General features: G+C 35.5%; 1 protein-coding gene across 1 annotated transcript in view; it reads left to right on the forward strand.

Annotated features, from left to right (window-relative positions):
- LOC100967039 (aldehyde dehydrogenase, cytosolic 2-like) overlaps nucleotides 1–20,104 on the forward strand; it is a 49,587-nt gene extending 29,483 nt beyond the window's left edge. Inside the window, exons 6-10 of the mRNA XM_023508989.1 lie at nucleotides 1,748–1,996; nucleotides 2,925–3,089; nucleotides 4,933–5,090; nucleotides 14,235–14,309; nucleotides 19,508–20,104. Coding sequence (XP_023364757.1) covers nucleotides 1,748–1,996; nucleotides 2,925–3,089; nucleotides 4,933–5,090; nucleotides 14,235–14,309; nucleotides 19,508–19,580 — 720 coding nt within the window. The 3' untranslated portion in view covers nucleotides 19,581–20,104. The remainder of the gene's footprint in view (nucleotides 1–1,747; nucleotides 1,997–2,924; nucleotides 3,090–4,932; nucleotides 5,091–14,234; nucleotides 14,310–19,507) is intronic.
- The last annotated feature ends 687 nt before the right edge of the window (nucleotides 20,105–20,791 follow it).

Below are 20,791 nucleotides of genomic sequence, written 5' to 3' on the forward strand. Positions count from 1 at the left end.
TCATAATGCCACGCAGTGAAGTTACCATTGTATAAGAAGGTTTTCTTCCCATACCAAAGTGCGAGGAATTAATCAGAGTCCAGAATTACTCTTGAAAATATGTTAAATCATCATAAACTTGTAACACATTGGTCCCAGACACAATTTCTTCCTGGTTCAGAATAGATTGCTAAATACTCAAACTCAAGATAACATAAACATTTGCATTTAGGAGCCATGATATATTTTTCAAATTCCATACCTTTAATTATTAGTGTCATATTAAGTGTAATGAGATAACCCAGGGATGTGCTGGACTGAGACCAAATGGGAACATAGCAATTTCACACTGGCCGTCTCCCTTCGCACTGGGTCATATGCTAATTAAATAAAACAACCAGAAGAGAATCATGCCTTCTATTTAAATAATGTCTCTTTTTTAATCCCTTAGCAAATATGGTTGAGTTTATGTGTATTTAATCTACAATTAGGATGAGACTCCACTACATAATATTCTGGGTTCATTCTGATTATATTACCAAGTAGAATCCCAAAATTATTTGCTAAATAGATGTTAATTAGCAGAAATAGTCAAATATTCCTGTAACAGACTTACTTTCACAGCTACATTATTTATTTGTGGCTGTAAACACCGATGCTTTATGAATCTGGCCTATGTTTTTAGGATGGTCTTAATTAAACATTTTTAGAATATACTATATTATTAAACATTCTATAAACATGAAAAGAATCCTAATTTTTCTAAGCTTTTCTGCAAACTGCTCTTACTAAAACTTAAGGTGTTATTAGTTTACAAATAAATAAAAACAACACCCAGTTGCTAAAATGTTGAGTTGAATCTTCAGAGTGTTGAAAGTTAAAATGGAAAAGAAAACTTTATTTTTGTTTAGGATCAACTAATAAAGCAACCTATTTCTGCCTTTTAAAGTACATTCAACTACCTAAAATAAATGGATAAGAAGAATTTAAAAGCATATATGAAACAATATACCTTCGATAGATTTTGAAAATGTCTTTGCTAGAATAAAGTCATAAGGGGGATGGGTGACTCTGAGTATTAGATTTCCTATGCCTCTTTTTTAGTTGTTTTATTTTGTTTTATCCCACAGATGTTCCCTTAAGAAACTTTGAGATTATTTAATACAATAGACATTTCAGATTTTCTTTGTTATCTAGTTAAAACACGAGGCCTGAAAAAAATAGTCACAGTCACCCAACTGATAATAAATGGAGATATTTATAAAAATCATTTGTAATGAGCTTTAATTTTCTGATTGGATCCACTTTTTCAATAATGTTTATATTGTTATAATAATAACCACTATTTTTTCAGATTCTGCTATTCATTGCTATTATTTCCATGGTAAATAAAGGATCAGAAAGACTAATTTTTGACTTGACTATTAAGAAGTTGAATGTATTGTGCTCATATCTGACAGTACAACTCATGCCCCTGTCTGACAATACCACTCATAACTTTTCTTTATCACTATATTGCCTCTAAGAAAGAAAGTAGAACCTCTGTAAGTTGACCACCACTCAGCCTATGTACCTTTGGTGCATTCTGGTCTATGAAAATTAGGTCAACCTAAGGAGGTGGTGTGTTGACCTAATTTTCATAATGTGAGCATGCAGCACATGTACTCAATGGAGATCCTTATGTTGACCACCTCCATGGGTTGACCAATTTGTTACAGACCCTTGTGTGGCCAGCTTACAGCAGTTCTTCTGTATATAAAAACATGTAATCTTTAGAAAGTATCTCTTTTTTAATGTGAATGTCTTCCTTGCTGTGAATATCTTTCTTGCAGTGGACAATGCCCTTGAATTTGCACACAGGGGAGTGTTCTTCCACCAGGGCCAATGCTGTGTCGCTGCATCCAGGTTGTTTGTGGAAGAATCAATTTATGATGAGTTTGTGAAAAGGAGTGTGGAGCTGGCAAAGAAGTACGTTCTTGGAAATCCTCTGACTCCAGGAGTGAGTCAAGGCCCTCAGGTGAGTACACAGTAGTAGAAGAAATAGCATTTCAGGGGACAAGAATAAAGTCTCCTCTTTAGGCCTAGATTTTATTGAGTGAGGTTATTTCCCATCCACGTGTCTTCCTAGGTAATGATACTGTGCCAGTTTGGTGATTAAAAAAAAAAAATCAATTTCCAATGATAAAGAAATCATTCTGTTTTTTTTTTCTGATTTTTCATGCCTAGAAACAAGTAGGAATCATACTGAAAATTAAAGACACCGGGGAAATTAACAAATGCTATAAAGTTCTTGCTTTTTTTAGTTTTGAAATACTTGTCATACTTGTATTTAGATGTGGCCCATTTAATGAAACAGGACGGTGACAATTAGGAAAGGCCAGAAATTGGAATTTCAAACAAAAAGACCTCAAGTGGGAGGATGTGCAAACCACAGTCAGAATGTAACATCTAAGAGCATAGAGCAGACCAGAGGGGATGGTTCAACAACAGGGGATCTAGACACAGGCACAGGAGTCTTCTAAGAGAAATCTAAGCATCTGCTCTCCTACTGCCCTGTTCAATTAACCCTGGTACCAAAATTCTCTTTTTTTCTGTATTCACTCCCTTTATTTCAATTAGCACTACAATTTCTAGGTTAATGTGTTAGATTATTTATAGACATTTCTTCCAGAGTGAAGAAATGGCAAATGTATAAAGGTTTGCAGTACTGACATGCTTCTCTTCCATAACTATAATACAAATGTCTATCTTCAGGGGTTCTTCCCTGAAAAGTCATGAGAATAAAATTCAGCTAAGGAATGAATCAGAGCCTCTGTTAGCTGTTTTGATTCAATGTTTGATTCAATGGCCATATCTTAGCATTTTGAAACCTCGTTAACAGGCCCACCAGTATGTTATCTTTATAAACCTGTAACTTTTTTTTCCATGTGATATTTTTCAACTAGATTGACAAGGAACAATATGATAAAATTCTTGATCTCATTGAGAGTGGGAAGAAAGAAGGGGCCAAACTGGAATGTGGCGGAGGCCCCTGGGGGAATAAAGGCTACTTTATCCAGCCCACGGTCTTCTCTAATGTTACAGATGAGATGCGCATCGCCAAAGAGGAGGTAAAGGGTTTCGTTCTGTTCCTGATGTTGTCATGCCTTGTCTGAACGTGTGCATACAAAGTGTCCCTTTAAAATTCTCAGCTCTTTCTCAATAAATACTACTCTTTCTGTTACTAATGAAGGCTTATTTGTAAGACTAACAATAGTAAAAATTCCTTTAGGCCAGCTGAAAGTTTTAGCCAAACATAGACCGGAAAGCTTAACAATTTTTAGATACTTCTTTCATGGCTTCAAAGTGATTTAAAAAAAAAAAAAATTCTGTTATCCGCATCAATGAGGATGAAGCTAGAAGACACTGTGACAGGTGATGCCTGCCAAACTCCGAAAGACAAATGTGATCTCACTGATATGTAGAATCTAAAAAAGTGAAATTTGGAGAAGTAGAGAATGGAATGATGGTCATCAGGTCGGGGCATGGGATTTGAGGTTTCAGGAGATGTTGGTCAAGGATAGAAAAGGTCAGTAGGTAGAAGGAAGAATGTCAAGAGATCTATTATAATCATGGCAAAAAATTAATTAATTCATTAATTAATTCAAAAAACATATTAATTCATAGTAGAATAGTTAGCTTAGCTTAAACTTCAAGCTAAACTTAATATGAAAAACATATTAATTCATAGTAGAATAGTTAGCTTAAACTTAGTATGAAAAACCTATTAATTCACAGTAAAATAGTTAGCTTATACATTAAGCCTGGAGCCATATGCTATGTTCAATTAAAATTATGTCAGATATGAATACACTTACTGCAGCAGCTGCTCTATGTCTGTTTCCCTGAGTTACAACCTCATGATTACATTTACAACCTTAGAATTTTTACTCAGCCTCTATTTGCTTAGCAGGTCCTATTTCCCTTACACTTACCACAGGGGTGAACACCAGGAAACTGCTTGTCATTTCTGATTTTTGCCTCTGTGTATTCTTGTTTCCCAGAAAATTTAGATAACACTCAGAAGAACCCTCTCTTTTAATTTAATTTTAGTAAATATCTTACTGCAATATAATTTAGGGGCTTAATTTCTAAAAGATAATCCAGTTGTCTTTCTCCTCCCTGGTGCTGAAATACAGAATGACTTGGGCTTAGGCTATGTTAAGTAGAGTGTTTAGCAAGGGTGAGAATGGTGTAGGCTGGAAAAATGTGATTTTTGGTTTTTGTTCTGAAACCATAGCCATTCCCAATGAACTTATGCCCTGACTAGGACAGGACAGCTCACGGTTTAAGCTCTAGCAATAACAAACCATTCTTTATTAACATATGTAAGTTGTATAAGATTTGGCTATAAAGTAGAATCTAAACAAAAATTCATGTTTTACATACCCTGACTAATTATTAAAATATTAAATGTAATAAAATGGCTAATATTTCAACCAATGGTATCCTGATATTTAAAAGAAATTTACTATAATTAATCATTTCCTAGTCATTTATCCAAAAGGATAGCATTGCTTTCTGGAACTTATTGTTATATGTAGTAAGTTGGAAGATGAGAAAAACTAGGGAGAGAATTTTAAATGCCCTAAAAATGAAAATGAAATTATGAGGTTAATGATTTGATACACAATTACAAGTTCATGGAAGCTTAATTTTAACATCTAAAAAGTGAATATTGCTTAATTATTTGTAACCTATCTTGTTCCAAAAATAACTGAACACCTGATCATTATCTATTCTCACCTACATTGCAGAAGCTACTTAACTGGATTTTTACACATAGGTTTGATGTTAGAGCAGAGTCTTAATCAATGTAGGATAATTCATTTTTCTAAAAAATTGCAATATCTTTTGAAACATCTAGTTCTAACCTATCATTTTGATTTTCTTAATCCATTTCTTGTGGTATAGATATTTGGACCAGTGCAGCAAATCATGAAGTTTAAATCTTTAGATGATGTGATCAAGAGAGCAAACAATACTCACTACGGGCTTGCAGCAGGAGTCTTTACCAAAGACCTTGATAAAGCCATAACAGTCTCCTCTGCTCTACAAGCAGGGATGGTGTGGTAAGTCAAACCTAAATAATGCAGCCTTCACAGTGTTAACCACAGTAACAGTTTACCTTAGCTTTAACCTTTTTAGTCTTGGATTTTTCATTTGGAAATGCATACCTGCTAGAGAAGCATTCGCTGCCTCTAAGAACTAAAACAAAAGCAGAAAACCCTGCTACAATGGAAGAACTCAAATGAAAAGGTGTTTTCTTTAACTCCTACAATTGCTTACCTGAAATATTTAACTGATATTTGATTAACATATGGCTGGGAAATGTTTTCATGTTGGAAAGGCACATTAATTCAGCTGTAATCAAAGTTATATTTAAGATTTTTCATTTTCCTGTGTAGCTGCCTGCCAGTTGCTGTCCTGGCTCCCTGGGCACTCTCTTGTGGTGCACACTGAGTACTGATCCAGCCAGCCAGTGTGTCCTCTTCGCAGCTGCCTGCCAGTTGCTCACCCACACCCTGGGGTTTCCCCACAGTGTGCAGTGTGCACTGATCAAGCACCGTATTCCTGTAGTCCAGGCCCAGTGGCTCAAGATCTGAGAGAGGATGGTCAGTTGAGAGGGAAACATACTGGAGTAGTGATACCCCAAGGCAAAGAGCAGCAGCCACAGGAGCGAGAACAATAAGGCTCATACTCCTGAAGCTTTTCCAGGCAGACACGCCCTGTCTCTCCAGATAACCAGAGGAAGCCGGCATCATCTCCAGTGGCAGCCACTGGTAGAACGGTTCAGGGACAGTCTTCAAATGGTGCAAATTCATCATTGGGCAGAATAAATAGAAAAACTCTGATAACCAAAACAACCAGAGTAGATCAGCTCCTCTAAGGAAGGATGGGGCGGATGCAATTAAAGATCCCATCCATAAACAGATTGTTGAGATGTCAGAAATCGAGTTCAGAATCTGGATAGCAAATAAGATCAACAGAATGGAGGAAAGAAGGTAATCAGAATTTCCAATTATTCAAAAGCTGTCTCAAGAATTTAATGATTTCAAAGATAAAATGACCAAAGATTACGAGACACTGAGGCAAGAGGTTGTAGCCCTCAAAGATCTGAAAAATACAGTAGAATCCCTTGGTAACAGGATGGAGCAGGTAGAAAAAAGGATCTCTGACACTCAAGACAAAGCTTTTTTTTTTTTAATGATAGCTATGTATATTAATGCAATCATGGGGTACAGTGTGGTGACCAAACACTCAAAGATGAAGAGAAATGGAGAGAAAAAACAGATCTTTGTCTGAGAGAGCTCAGGGGTAATTCAAAGAAAACTAATATTTGCCTTATAGGAATCCCTGAAGGTGATGAAGTTGCTTCACAAAACACAGAGGCACTTCTTCATGAAATTATGAAAGAGAACTTTCCAGACATGCCAAGAAATTCTGAAATTCAGATACCAGACAGTTTCAGAACTGCAGCGTGACTCAACCCAAACAAGACATCCCCTAGGCACATCATAATAAACTTGACTAAAATTAATATGAAGGAGAAAATTCTGAAAGCAACTAGACATAAGAAAATCTTAACCTACAAGGGGAAGAATATTAGAATGACTGCAGATCTCTCTGATGAAACTTTTCAGGCTAGAAGAGGGTGGTCATTGAATTTCAATCTCCTAAAACAAAATAATGTTCTTTTTTTTTTTCTTCCTCCTGTAGTGTTCTCTTGTGCCCCCATGTAGCTGGGATCACAAGGTCCGGCTGTCTTGTTGTTATTGTAGAGACGAGATCTCACTCTGGCTCACTCTGGCTCAGGCGAGACTTCAGCTGGTCTTGAACCTCTGAGCACAGGTGATCCACCCGCCTCAGCCTCCCACAGTGCTGGGACAACAGGCGTGAGCTACCATGCCTGGCCTAAAACAAAATAACTTTCAACCCAGAATCCTGTATCCAGCTAAACTGAGTTTCATTTATGATGGAGAAGTTAAATACTTTAATGATGTTCACATGTTGAAGAAATTTGCCGTAACTAAAGCAGCCCTCCAGGATATTCTCAGACCTATCCTGCATAATGATCAGCGCAATCCTCCACCTCATAAATAAACTCACTCAGAAAATTTTGATCAAATTCCAATTTCCATAGTGGCAAAAGGATTAAAGATGTCCACTGGTCTTTCAAAAAACTTGATACTCAAAATTATGCCAGGCTTATTATTATTCTTAATCAATGTGAATGGCTTAAATTGCCCTTTAAAGAGGCACAGGCTGGCTGACTGGACACAAAAACTCAGGCTAGATATCTGTTGCATACAAGAATCTCATCTTACTGTAAAAGACAAATATAGACTCAGGGTGAAGGGATGGTCATCTATATTCCAGGCAAATGGAAAGCAGAAAAAAGCAGGTGTTGCAATTTTATTAGCAGATACAATAGGCTTTAAACCAACAAAAGTGAGCAAAGATAAGGATGACCACTTTATATTTGTTAAGGGTAATACTCAATACGATAAGATTTCAATTATCAATATTTATGCAACTAACCAGAATGCACCTCAATTTATAAGAGACACTCTAACAGGCATGAGCAACTTGATTACTCCCAGATCCATCATAGTCAGAGATTTTAATACTCCTTTGGCAGTGTTGGGCAGATCCTCCAACAAGAAGCTTAGCAAAGAAATTTTGGATTTAAAATTAACCATTCATCATTTGGATTTAATGGACATCTATAGAACATTTCATCCTAATAAAACTGAATATACATTTTTTTCATCAGCCCATGGAACATACTCCAAAATTGATCACATCTTAGGTCAGAAGTCTAACCTCAGGAAATTTAAAAGAATAGAAATTATTCCTTGCATCTTCTCAGACCACCATGGAATAAAAGTTGAACTCAGTAACAAGAGGAATATGCAGACCCATACAAAAACGTGGAAGCTAAATAACCTTATGCTGAATGATAGGTGGGTCAGGGATGAGAACAAGAAAGAAATTACCAAATTTTTGGAACAAAACGATAATGAAGATACAAGTTATCAGAACCTCTGGGATACGGCAAAGACAGTCCTAAGAGGTGAAATTCATAGCACTACAAGCCTTCCTCAAAAGAACTGAAATCCATAGTACTGCAAGCCTTCCTCAAAAGAACTGAAAGAGAGGAAGTTAACAACTTAATGGGACATCTCAAGCAACTGGAAAAGAAAGAACATTCCAATTCAAAACCTAGCAGAAGAAAAGAAATAACCAAAATTAGAGCAGAATTAAATGAAATCAAAAACAAAAGGATTATACAACAGATTAATAAATCAAAAAGTTGGTTTTTTGAAAAGGTCAATAAAATAGATAAATCTTTGGCTAACCTAACCAAGAAAAAAAGAGTAAAATCTCTAATTTCATCAGTCAGAAATGGTAAAGATGAAATAACAACAGACCCCTCAGAAATTCAAAAAATCCTTCATGAATACTACAAGAAACTTTATTCCCAGAAATATGACAATCTGAAGGAAATTGACCAATACTTGGAAGCACGCCACCTTCCAAGACTAAGTCAGAATCAAGTGGAAATGTTGAACAGGGCTATATCAAATTCTGAAATAGCATCAGCTATACAAAATCTCCCTAAAAAGAAAAGCCCAGGACCAAATGGCTTCATGTCAGAATTGTACCAAACTTTCAAAGAGGAACTAGTACCCATACTACTTAAACTTTTCCAAAATATACAAAAAGTAGGAATATTACCCAACACATTCTATGAAACAAACATCACCTTGATACCCAAACCAGGCAAAGCCCCAACAAGAAAAGAAAATTATAGACCAATATCACTAATGAATATTGATGCAAAAATATTCAACAAGATCCTAACAAAGAGAATACAGCAACACATCAAACAAATTATACACCATGACCAAGTGGGTTTTATCCCAGGATCTCAAGGCTGGTTTAACATATATAAATCTATAAACGTAATTCATCACATAAACAAATTAAAAAACAAAGACCATATGATTCTCTCAAATGATACAGAAAAAGCTTTTGATAATATCCAGCATCCCTTCATGATCAGAACACTTAAGAAAATTGGTATAGAAGGGACATTTTTCAAATTGATAGAGGCCATCTACAGCAAATCCACAACCAATATTGTATTGAATGGAGTTAAGTTTAAATCATTTCCACTTAGATCAGGAACCAGGCAAGGTTGCCCATTGTCTCCATGGCTCTTTAACATTGTAATGGAAGTTTTAGCCATTGCAATTAGGGAAGAAAAGGCAATCACGGGTATTCACAGAGGATCAGAAGAGATCAAACTTTCACTCTTCACAGATTACATGATTGTATACCTGGAAAACACCAGGGATTCTACTAAAAAACTTGCAGAAGTGATCAAGGAATACAACAGTGTCTCAGGTTACAAAATCAACACCCAAAAGTTGGTAGCCTTTATATATGCCAACAATAGTTAATCTGAAAAAATAGTCAAGAACTCTATTCCATTCACAGTAGTGCCAAAGAAGATGAAATATTTGGGAGTTTACCTAACAAAGGACATGAAAGACCTTTATAAAGAGAACTATGAAACTCTAAGAAAAGAAATAGCTGAAAATGTTAACAAATGGAAAAACCTACCATGCTCATGGCTAGGAAAAATTAACATTGTTAAAATGTTAATACTACCTAAAGAAATATATAATTTTAATGCAATCCCTATTAAAGTTCCCTTGTCATACTCTAAAGATCTTGAAAAAATAATACTTCGTTTTATATAGAATCAGAAAAAACCTCAAATAGCCAAGATATTACCCAGAAATAAAAACAAAGCAGGAGGAATCATGCTACCAGAACTCAGACTTTACTATAAATCTATAGTGATCAAAACAGCATGGTATTGGCAGAAAAACAGAGAGGTAGATGTATGGAACAGAATAGAGAATCAAGAGATAAACCCAGCTACTTACTGCTATCTGATCTTTGACAAGCCAATTAAAAACATTGAATGGGGAAAAGATTCCCTATTTAACAAATGGTGCTGGACAAACTGGCTGGTGACCTGTAGAAGAATGAAACTGGACCCATACCTTTCACCACTAACTAAGATAGACTCTCACTGGATTAAAGATTTAATTTTAAGACATGAAACTATAAAAATACTAGAAGAAAGTGTAGGGAAAACTCTTGATAAAATTGGCCTGGGTGAATATTTTATGAGGAGGACCCCTCAGGGAATTACAGCAACATCAAAAATACACTACTGGGACCTCATCAACTTAAAATGCTTCTGCACAATGAAGAACACAGTAAGTAAAGCAAGCAGACAGCCCTCAGAATGGGAGAAGATATTTGCAGGTTATGTCTTTCACAAAGGTTTAATAACCAGAATCCATAGAGAACTCAAATGTATTAGCAAGAAGAGAAGGAGTGATCCCATCTCAGGGTGGGCAAGGGACTTGAAGAGAAATTTCTCTGAAGAAGACAGGCACATGGGAACACTTCTACACTGCTGGTGGGAATGCAAATTAATTCATTTCTTTTGGAAAGACATCTGGAGAACACTTAGAGAACTAAAAATAGACCTGCCATTTGATCCTATAGTTCCTAAAGACATCTGGAGAACACTTAGAGAACTAAAAATAGACCTGCCATTTGATCCTATAGTTCCTCTGCTACGTATACATCCAGAAGAACAAAAATTTACACTACAATAAATATATTTGTACCAGAATGTTCTTTGCAGCCCAATTCAGAATTTCTGGGTCATGGAAGAAGCCCAAGTGCCCATAGACCCATGAATGGATCAATAAATTGTGATATATATACACCATGGAATACTACGCAGCCCTAAAGAAAGATGGAGACTTTACCTCCTTCATGTTTACATGGATGGAGCTGGAAAATATTCTTCTTAGCAAAGTGTCTCAAGAATAGAAGAAAAAGTATCCAATGTACTCAACCCTACTATGACACTAATTTATAGCTACCATAGGAAACTATAACCCAATTTTAGCCCAAGAATATGGAGAAAGGGGACGGGGAGGGCAGGGAAGGGGGGAGGATGGGTGGAGCGAGGGTGATTCATGGAATCACGCCTATGATTTATCCTATAAGGGTACATGTGAATTTTTCTAAATGTAGAATATAAATGTCTTAACACAACAACTAAGAAAATGACATGAAGGCTACGCTAACCATTGGATGAAAGCATTTCAAATTGTATATAGAAACAACACACTGTTCCCCATGAGAATATTAATGTACACAGCTATGATTCAATAAAAAATAAAAACTCAATACAGAAAATCAACAACAAAAATAATTTTCCATTAAATATACTTCATAATGTACATTATTATGTTGAAATTTAACTACTATGTCCTTAATGATTTAAAAAAATGAAAATTATTTGTAAATTTTAAAGTTAATTAAAGTTTTAATGACTTTGTGTCTGCTTCTTGTGGGAAAGCATTTGAATATTTGATTGTGGCAGGGAAGTCTGCATCTTCTAAATGGGTATCAGTCATTTCTGACATTAAGGGAATCCTTTTTTAAATTTCTGATGGAGTCTCACTCTGTCATAGTACATAGCTCAAAGAAACCTTAAACACTGGGGCTCAAGTAATACTCTTGCCTCAGCTTCCCTGATAGCTAGAACTATAAGTGCCTGTCACAATACCCAGCTAGTTTTCCTAATGTTTTTGAAACGATGGGGTCTCACTCTTGCGTAGTCTTTTCTTGAACTCCACAACTCAAGCAATCTACTCAACTCAGCCTCCCAGAGTGCTATGATTATTGGTGTTAGCCACCACTCCTGGTTATTAAAGGTATCTTGATTTGGGTTAGGAGAATCTATACTCATAGCATTGAGTGGTTAAAAAGCAAGAAAACATTTTGGGGGCATATTGTTGAAGGTATGAGTATTCTACTACATTTCCCCATTTCAGTTGGCTCTTTCTTAGCAACAGTGACTTTAACAATCATCTACTGAGGAGTCAATCAATTATATCTATAGTTCTGTAGATGTCTTAGTGATATCAATGAGATGAGGCCAAAATGCTATTTTCAATGTGATGTTATGATTCTCAAAGTCAGTGAACTTTTCACTGAATTCTCAAATAGGTCTGTTAACAGCTGTGTATTCTTCAAATGATTCATATATATTCATCCTGCTCATTAATGATCTTTCCCCTAATGAACAGGGGAAAATGTTCATCTGAAATTTCTTTTTGAAGTAGTGTTTTGAAAAAAAGACAGCTTTCTTTGAAATTCTTGGATTTTTCCACTATATCTTATATATAGACTTCATTTTACCTTCCACAGAAATATTTAAGTCATTGTGATTTGATATGATTGCACACAGAAATGCTTCATTCCTATAGTAATCTTCTTTCAATAATTCATGTTGCTGATACTGTTTCTCATAAGATTTAACTCTCTGTTCTTACAGAGACAAAATTTTGGTTAAAACCTGTCCTTACCAACATACTTTAGAATGATATGGCAAATTCACAGTGAATAATACCTCATCCTTCAACTTTGGGATGTTACAAAACCGGCAATGCTGTGTTGCATTAGCAGGAATATGATTCACAATACTTATAACTTGTCACAGAATGTCATTTGCCATAGTAGCTTTAGCACAGATTTTGTTGTTACAAGATACAGTGAAAAGAAATGAGAGCATCTGGATCTGTTAATACTTTAAAATATCTATTCAATAAACCCTTCATGTTTTCCTGTCATGGAAGGTGGACCATCTATAGATACACATTCATTAAATTTACTGAATTCAGTCCAACTTCACATCATTTATCTTGAAAGTTATTGAAGATATCTATTGTCTATGTTCTGTTAACAAGAGTGCCCAAAGTGAGCAATTCTTCATAGTAAAGAAAATCTTCTGTTATGACCATTCAGTAGTACCATTGCATCATCAGAGGTGATTAAATATTAGATATTTTCCACTTTAAATGGTGCATGAAGTTGTTCTGTTAAGTTGGAGACTAATTCATATTGCTAAGATATGGTTCTCCTTGAAAGAAGCAGATGTTTGTACCTTGAAATGTTATTAGGATCTAAGCATCCTACAACTTCAACAATGCATTCCTTCACAATTTCTGCATCATGAATGGCTTCCCTTTTGTCCTAAGTACATAAGCTACTTGCCAGTTGCTTCAGTGGCATTATTTCCAGATCTTATTGCAGCTTGAAAGAATTGTCTTTGCTTTTGATTTTTATTTTTTAATTTCTGCTATCTAACTTTTTACACCTCTCCCTCTAATTTAAAGTATTTGTGGTCCTTATGAATGTTGTAGTGTTGATGTGCACTGGATTCCTTTCATGCTGGCTGATACTGCAGTATCACAAAGCAAATCATCTCATCTTTAGCAGAAACAAGATAATATGGCAATTCCCAATCCTTATTAAAAATCTTTCTTCCTTCAGCATTCTCTTGGTCTTTAACATGACAGGCTGTTAAGCAGACAGAATTAAAAAATACTATCAACTGTATAACTATTCACAAATTCCACTTCAAACAGAAATACAGTACATCATTATCAAAAGCTGATAACAGACTGGCATATTCTACCCCATACATAAGCCCTTGCCAACCAGTCTCATGCAGTAGTGGCATCAGCCAGGCCGGGGGAAGTTAGAATTACATCTTGAGTGTAGTAGCCCTTAATTTAGCCCTTTATGGCTTACTAATTATTCTAATTGTGCTGGTCAATCCGAGAGGATTATTTCATTGAAATTTATTTTATTCTTTGGTTTTTACTTATATTCATTGTGAAAGTAAAATAAAATTATAAAAAACAAAAATAAAAGGATTTATTCTGTGAAAATTAGATTCAGTCAAAAGGATCTACAAAGCCACATGTGGCCATTAGGCTGCAGTTTCCGGACCGCTGTTCCATGGCACATTAGCTATTCAAGCTTTTATAATTCTAACTGTAGCTTCTCAGGAACATGATATACCACAAAAATGGATGTCCACATATACATCCATAGATGTACCATTTTCTTTGTTTCCAGGTAGTATGTATCCATATACTTCTGCATTCTAACTTATGCTTCTTTTTTTGTCATGATGAGTATGTTATGTTGAAAGCAATGGAGTTCTTAAGGAGATTTTTAAATTTGTAAAATTGCCAAATTAGAGTTATTTCATATGTTAAGCATTGCCTATGATGTACTTTTCTTTTCTTTCTTTTCAGGGTGAATTGCTATATGATGATGTCTTCCCAGTGCCCCTTTGGTGGATACAAGATGTCTGGAAATGGACGAGAAATGTAAGAATAACTTTCTATTAATATACTTAACCTTCATGAAAATAGTTTTTCTTCCTAGAGATTTGACTTACAGTTGCCTCCTTAAATGAAACCCTTTTTTGTTGTTTCCTGGAGAATTTATACCTCCAAATAGCTTATTAGAGATTGGCTATTTCCCATACGTGCATAAAGGTGATGGCAGAAGGGAAAAATAATTTATTAAGATCTTACTATATATAAGGGTCTATACTAAGCACTTTCCATTGAAAGTGATTGAAATGTTACTACTCATAGAGTTGTTTGCTGTGCATAGGAATGTAATCTATGCAATAAACATTTCCAGAAGGGATATGAAAAGCATAAATTGGTGATTGTAGGAAGTATGCACATATAAGAAGACTTCAGTTATTTGAATATATCTCCTAAATAAGTATTAGGTCATTAAGTCTGAAATATCCGATTTTGAATCAGAAGTTTAGTTTATTATATCACAAACAAAAAGCAGTACAATTAACCAAAGTATGCACTTAAACTATCCATATAGTTTTGCTACATTAACAGTAGCTTGTGCATGTTACCAAAGAAGAAGCCAAGAAATTGCCAGAGGCATCTTGCACAGCTTGTTGAGAATTAAATATTTTTCCGTGCAAGTGGTCCAAAACCTAGACAAAGTGGTAGTCAGTTGGGTGCAAGGTCTGGTAAATAGGTGGATGACAGAGAGTTTCAGTCCAGCTTCTGTACTTTGAGCAGCACTGTTTGTGACAGTTTTGACTTGCAAGAGGATTAGCCTGCCCGGATTGACTGATCTCAGCTACCTAATCTCAAGCATCCTCATCATATCATCCACTGTCATCCGTTGACCAGGTTTCATGAAGCTGTAGTAGGTAATACCAGTGCTGGACTAACAAACAGATACCATTAGCTTTTTTTGAAGAGCATGGCATGAGACTGTGTTTCAGCACTTCAGGAATCTATTTTCATCACATGTAACAATACAGGGTAGAAATGGTTCATCATTATGTCATGACAGCAAAGAAAGGCAAGCTTTGAGACAATTTCCCTTCTGAGTGTCAAAGTAAGATGTCAGACCAACCATCAAGCTTGCAGGAAATCAGACATTTCATACTTAGAAACAAAATACAGTAGGTGCCTTATCTCAGAAACCATCAGTATAAGAGGAATGATTCTCATTTGTTGAAATATTATTGATATAAACTCCAAAATTTTTAATTACCTGAATAAGTTGTTTTGGGAAGTGAAATATAAATCTAAAGGGAATTTGACCAAAGAAAACATGTTTTATAGTAGTGAATAGATTGAGAAAATTTATGGATAAATGGACTTAAGAGTGTTCAGTTGCTTTTAAAACTAGGATATATATACATTTTATAAAAATATTCACATACACATATAAACACAAAGTGCTGGCAAGATTTTTGGTTGAGTTCATTCAAGCAATTTTACCTATTTTATTTTTTTTAAATGTTTTACGTTTACCAATAAATTTAAAAATACAAAAGAAAAAAGGTAAATCATATACAAATCTATGAAATCAAACATAGTATTGCTGTCCATTTTGTAAACAGCAAGTAAAAATAAGTTTTTCTCAGTTTCTAAGGGTCTCAAAGGCATGAAATAGCAGGTCATTTATCTCTTAATGAATGAGCTGAATTACAAGGAAACATTTCTGGGAAGCCATAAAAATGGAGGAGTGATAGAATGACCCATCAGCTTTTTCCACATGCATTCGTTAGCAGATATACTTTCTATGTATAAGGTCCTAGCACGTGACACTGTGTTCCATACCCTATATAACTGTGGTGGCAAGAAGAATATGTGAAATGATGTGCAAGACAGCCCATACACACTAGATGGAGACTCAGACCTCACGGAAGCAATACAGCATTTAAAGTACAGAGAAAAGTATTGAAGGACAGAACATCTGGAAATGATGAGAACGTAGCATTTAGGACAGCATCTCTCGAACTGTCACTATTTTCATGTATCACACAAGATCAAGAATAGTGGGTGAAGACAGGAGTGGGTAGAGGAAGTAGAAGGTCTTTTAAGTTCCTTTCCATGCTTAAGAGTCTATGGTTATAACTTCAGTGGAAATTCAGTGGATAAAATTTAATGGCAGTTAAGAAAGTAAGAAAAGACCTCACAGAAGAGATGGAATTTCAGCTCAGGTAGGGGGAGGGCATTTTTGAATAGAACATTGCATGTGGCATTGTGAAGGGCTAGTGAATTGGATTGGTTGCTGTGGAATCATAGGGTGAGAAGTGTGATTTCAGAGTTAAGTATGATACAGACTAAGAAGTCCTAAAGTCAAGAAAATTGGCTTAGATCTTACTTGTAGAATAGTGAAGGGCCGTGGATATGTCTAAAATCCTATGTTTTGAAAATGACAAAAAACCAACCCATAGAAAGTGCAAGTCTTATCTGAGAAGACATCATTAGAGTCTGACCAGCCTGCACTTACGTCCTGACTCCCCACTCACTAGCCATCTTGCCTGCTTCAAGTTGCCCATCTGCTGAGCCTCTGTTCCTCATATTTCAAACAGAGATGTCAACTTTCCTCTTAATATGGTTATGACATAACGAATGTCCAATCCCCAGCCTTATAACTGTCACAAAGTGGAAACTCAATAAGTGGTTTCTTCCTTCCCTAGTTTCTTCTCAATATCTGTTACTGGAGAATCCCTTGGCAGAACTAATTACTTTGTACCAAAAACTGGAACAAACGTTAGATTACTCTGAAAGTGGGTTAGTTCATTGCTAGCCTAGCTATGTAACCCATTTTCCTGGGAATCATGAAGATAAAATAATCAAAAGGGATGATCAAATGATAAAATGATCAAAAGGGACCAAGCATCAGTTTTGTCAAATACAGACTTTAAGGGCGAGACATTAGGACATCAAGTAAGAGAAGGACTGAAAATGGGAATCAATCATCAATAACTTTAAAACCTGATATAGGTATATAACATATAGGGGGAAAAGTTAATGCTGTATTTTTTTACTTCAAAAATTCTAGCTGAGGGTGCTACTATTTAAGTCAAAATTTAATGAACTTAGTAAATGGGTCGTTCAATGCAAGATGTTTTAAGAGAATTACTCAAGTGATCAGCAAGAGTTAAATTACAATTTGTGCTCCAAGGTAGAAAGAATTGATCAGAGGGGAATAGAGTCCTCAAAAACCCAAAATTGGTAGTCTGCAGACCCCTACGTATTGGATGGTGATACAGAGTGTGCACACCTTGATTTTGCATCTCTGATCATGGGTTGGCACTGGAATGAGTTAAATGGCAGAAATTACCCATTTGTGTGATTGAATTTATTTTCATTTAGGTTAACATAGGTCCCTGGAGACATTGCTGGCATGCCTGTTTAAACTTAACTGGCTCTCAGCACCTCACAAGATATTTCTTTCTTCCTATCCCATAGAAAACGAACAAGGAAGTGTTGCAAACTACTGGGCTTACAGCAGGAACTCAAATGAATGTGGTTTTTTGTTTGTTTGTTTGTTTTTTGCTTGATACTATTAGCCAAGTCAGTTCAGCAAATATTTCCTCTGCACCTGCTTAATTAGTGCCAGTCTCAGTCCTGGTACAGAGGAAAAAACAGACATAACTTCTTAACGGGACCTTTTTCTTACAGAGTAGACCCTGGATGAAAAGCATGGTTATCACTGGAAATTTACTAGAAAGGTAGTGTCAGGCCTTACCCCAAATCTACTGAATCAGAATCAGACTATGATAAGGTCCCAGGTGATTTGTACAGTGAAGATTTTAGAAACCCAGAACTAGTAGCTTACAAAACTATTATGACAAAAAGAAATGTGAACAAATCTTTCTATGTTATATCACAGATACAGTAGACATGTAAGAGTCCTAAAGGGCAGGATCTGTTCAGCCAGAGTAGGACAATAATCACAGTTATTACTCTCTTAAGAGTTTCAAGTGCCATGACCAAAAATACAATGGAAATCCTATGGGTTAAAATCACAGGTTGATTTATCTAACTCTGGGAGATAAAAACTTATTAAAACACTGTCTTATAATGGGTTTCAGATAACTGAGGCTAAACCCTTTAATTACTTTGAAGAACATGCTCACTGAAGCTTTTAAAAGGCATTTTCAGAAGCTTAACTGCCCAAGAAGATAATCAGTGTGAGATTATTAGGTTACCTAGGAGAAAATGATGTCTTCTGAATACCCATTTATATTATAAGAAAAAAAGGATAGAAAATGATCAAATTTTATTCTTTGTAAGCCTACATATGCATGAGTGTTGAGATTTTGAGAATATTCTTTTCTACATGTAATATGGTCCTCTTTTCCAAACAACATAGACTATAATTAAGCCCAATCTTTTTAGTTATCCCTTCAACAAAGGGGACTCCAGTCAGTTTTTAGGAGGTCCCTGTAAACTTGATAACAAGATAGTAGACTTGAGTTAATTCCTGATCACTTGGGTTCGACTTAAGAGTTATATAAGCAAAGGGTATGGGATCGAGTAGGTTATATAAAGGGAGAAAACCAACAACTGTGAAAACCCCAAATCTGTCCTTTTGCTCCTCCTAAAAAGAAAAAAATAAAAAAGAAAAAAAGAAAACTTCAACAATATAGATCAAGTTTTTGTTTTGCCAAGAATCAGAAGACATTGATAAAACTACAGCTATAAGATGTTTTGTTTCAAGCCATATTAGGACTCCTTAAAATGAAAATCTCAGCCCCTCATCACTTTTGTGCCAGTTTTGTGCAGTTGATCAAGGCAGCTCTGCTCTAGTTGATAGTTTTATTGTGTTGCTTCTCAGTGGTTGTACATTACTACCTGTCCTGTCTTACTGTATTCTGTGAATCTCAACTAGAAATGCCAAAATTATTTTTGGGTTGAATTACCTTTTGAGTAGTTAGAGCTTTTAAAATCCTGTGGGCTAACGAAAAAATGGACAATTTCTGTGAAAATCAATGAGAATACATAATTATTTAAAATTAAAGAAATTTATAAAATGTTTTTTTCCACAAGAGATTTATGTAAAATCTGATAGTTTGTGGTTGGCTAGCTACTACACAAAATAGTCTGTACACAGAAAAATACTTTCCATTTTGCTAGCCAGATAAGCAAGAACAAATGTGTATCCATCATGCACTTCAGAACATTTGTACTACTGGGCTAAATGATGTTTGTGGGTATTTTTTTTTCTCTTTCTCCAGGGGAGAATATGGTCTCTATGAATATACAGAGGTCAAGACAGTTACAATGAAAATCTCTCAGAAGAACTCATAAGGAAGCTACAAGACTAGAGAGAAATTCTTCAAAAGTATCTCTTATAGTCCCTCAATTCAATACAAGTATTCTTTTCTTAATTTCTTTAAAAGCAAGCTAATCATATTAGTGTTAATCCTATCCACAGAGAACATGACATGAAGCTTATTCTGAATCTTTTGCTTTCTGATATGAACCCCACCCAAGTTCTATCCTAAATAAAAAAGAGAAATTGAGATACAAGATCTCAAGCTGTGCAACAGTCATGCGCTTTTCTTTGTAGCTATTTATCCAGGTTAACCACTTCACAGAAGTGACCAGTTATCATTTAGCTTCTTTCCCTTAATGACTACTTGAAGTCCTTCATATACATGTTAACTGCAGAATAAGCTGCTCTGTTCCCAGTAGTTAGGAAGTCCCTGCAGTGTCGTGAAATGTTTCCTAGAATACCCTGTCTGCTTGTCACATGAAGTAATGCCTGAAATACTTAGCTATAAGCTGAATATGAAGCTTAATAAAAACAACCATGTATGCTGCTTGTCATATTTGAAGTATCTTAGTACAAATTTTGGTTATGATGATTTCTTCTCCTTGCCACTCAAAATAGGTATTAAATTGAGCACAAAGATATATTTAAAAATAAAAGTCTCATCTACTCATTGTCCAATGGGTAATGAAACATTTTACTTTTCAGAGGAATTCTTGAAATCACGGGCACAGATTTGAGATAGATGGCATTAGTCCTTCCGGAATCATTTACTGAGTCCCTTCAAAGTTCTGGGCTGGGCACTCGGTTAGGTATTGTGCATCGGGCTCATCATGAATGGTCCCTCATCCCATGATGCTGTAATTTAATGGAGACAAAGGTAATCTCTACTCTGGAATAAAGAAGAATGCCCCAAACAAGGGAGGATTCTCAAAACCATGATGAAAGCGCAGTAATGTGCCAAGTAGGGCAGGATGAAGTCTGAGAAGTAGGGTTGGCCACAGGAGGAGTATTTGGATGTGAACCACAATGATGAGCAGATCTGCAGTGAATAAAAGGGAAAGCAAGTCTACATCATCTCAGGGCATGTTCCATTGAAAAGCAAGTTGAAGAAATTCTATAGAATATGTTCTTCTCTCGTGAAGTTTTAAATTACACATTGCCTACATATTACATATTCTAGGTTCTGAGAAGTCCTGCAACCCATGTATTTTTAATACATTTTTTTCCTGAATATCTTTTAGCA

This window comes from Otolemur garnettii, unplaced genomic scaffold (genome assembly GCF_000181295.1).
Source record: "Otolemur garnettii isolate 467f Iridium unplaced genomic scaffold, OtoGar3 scaffold00006, whole genome shotgun sequence".
Lineage (NCBI taxonomy): Eukaryota > Metazoa > Chordata > Mammalia > Primates > Galagidae > Otolemur > Otolemur garnettii.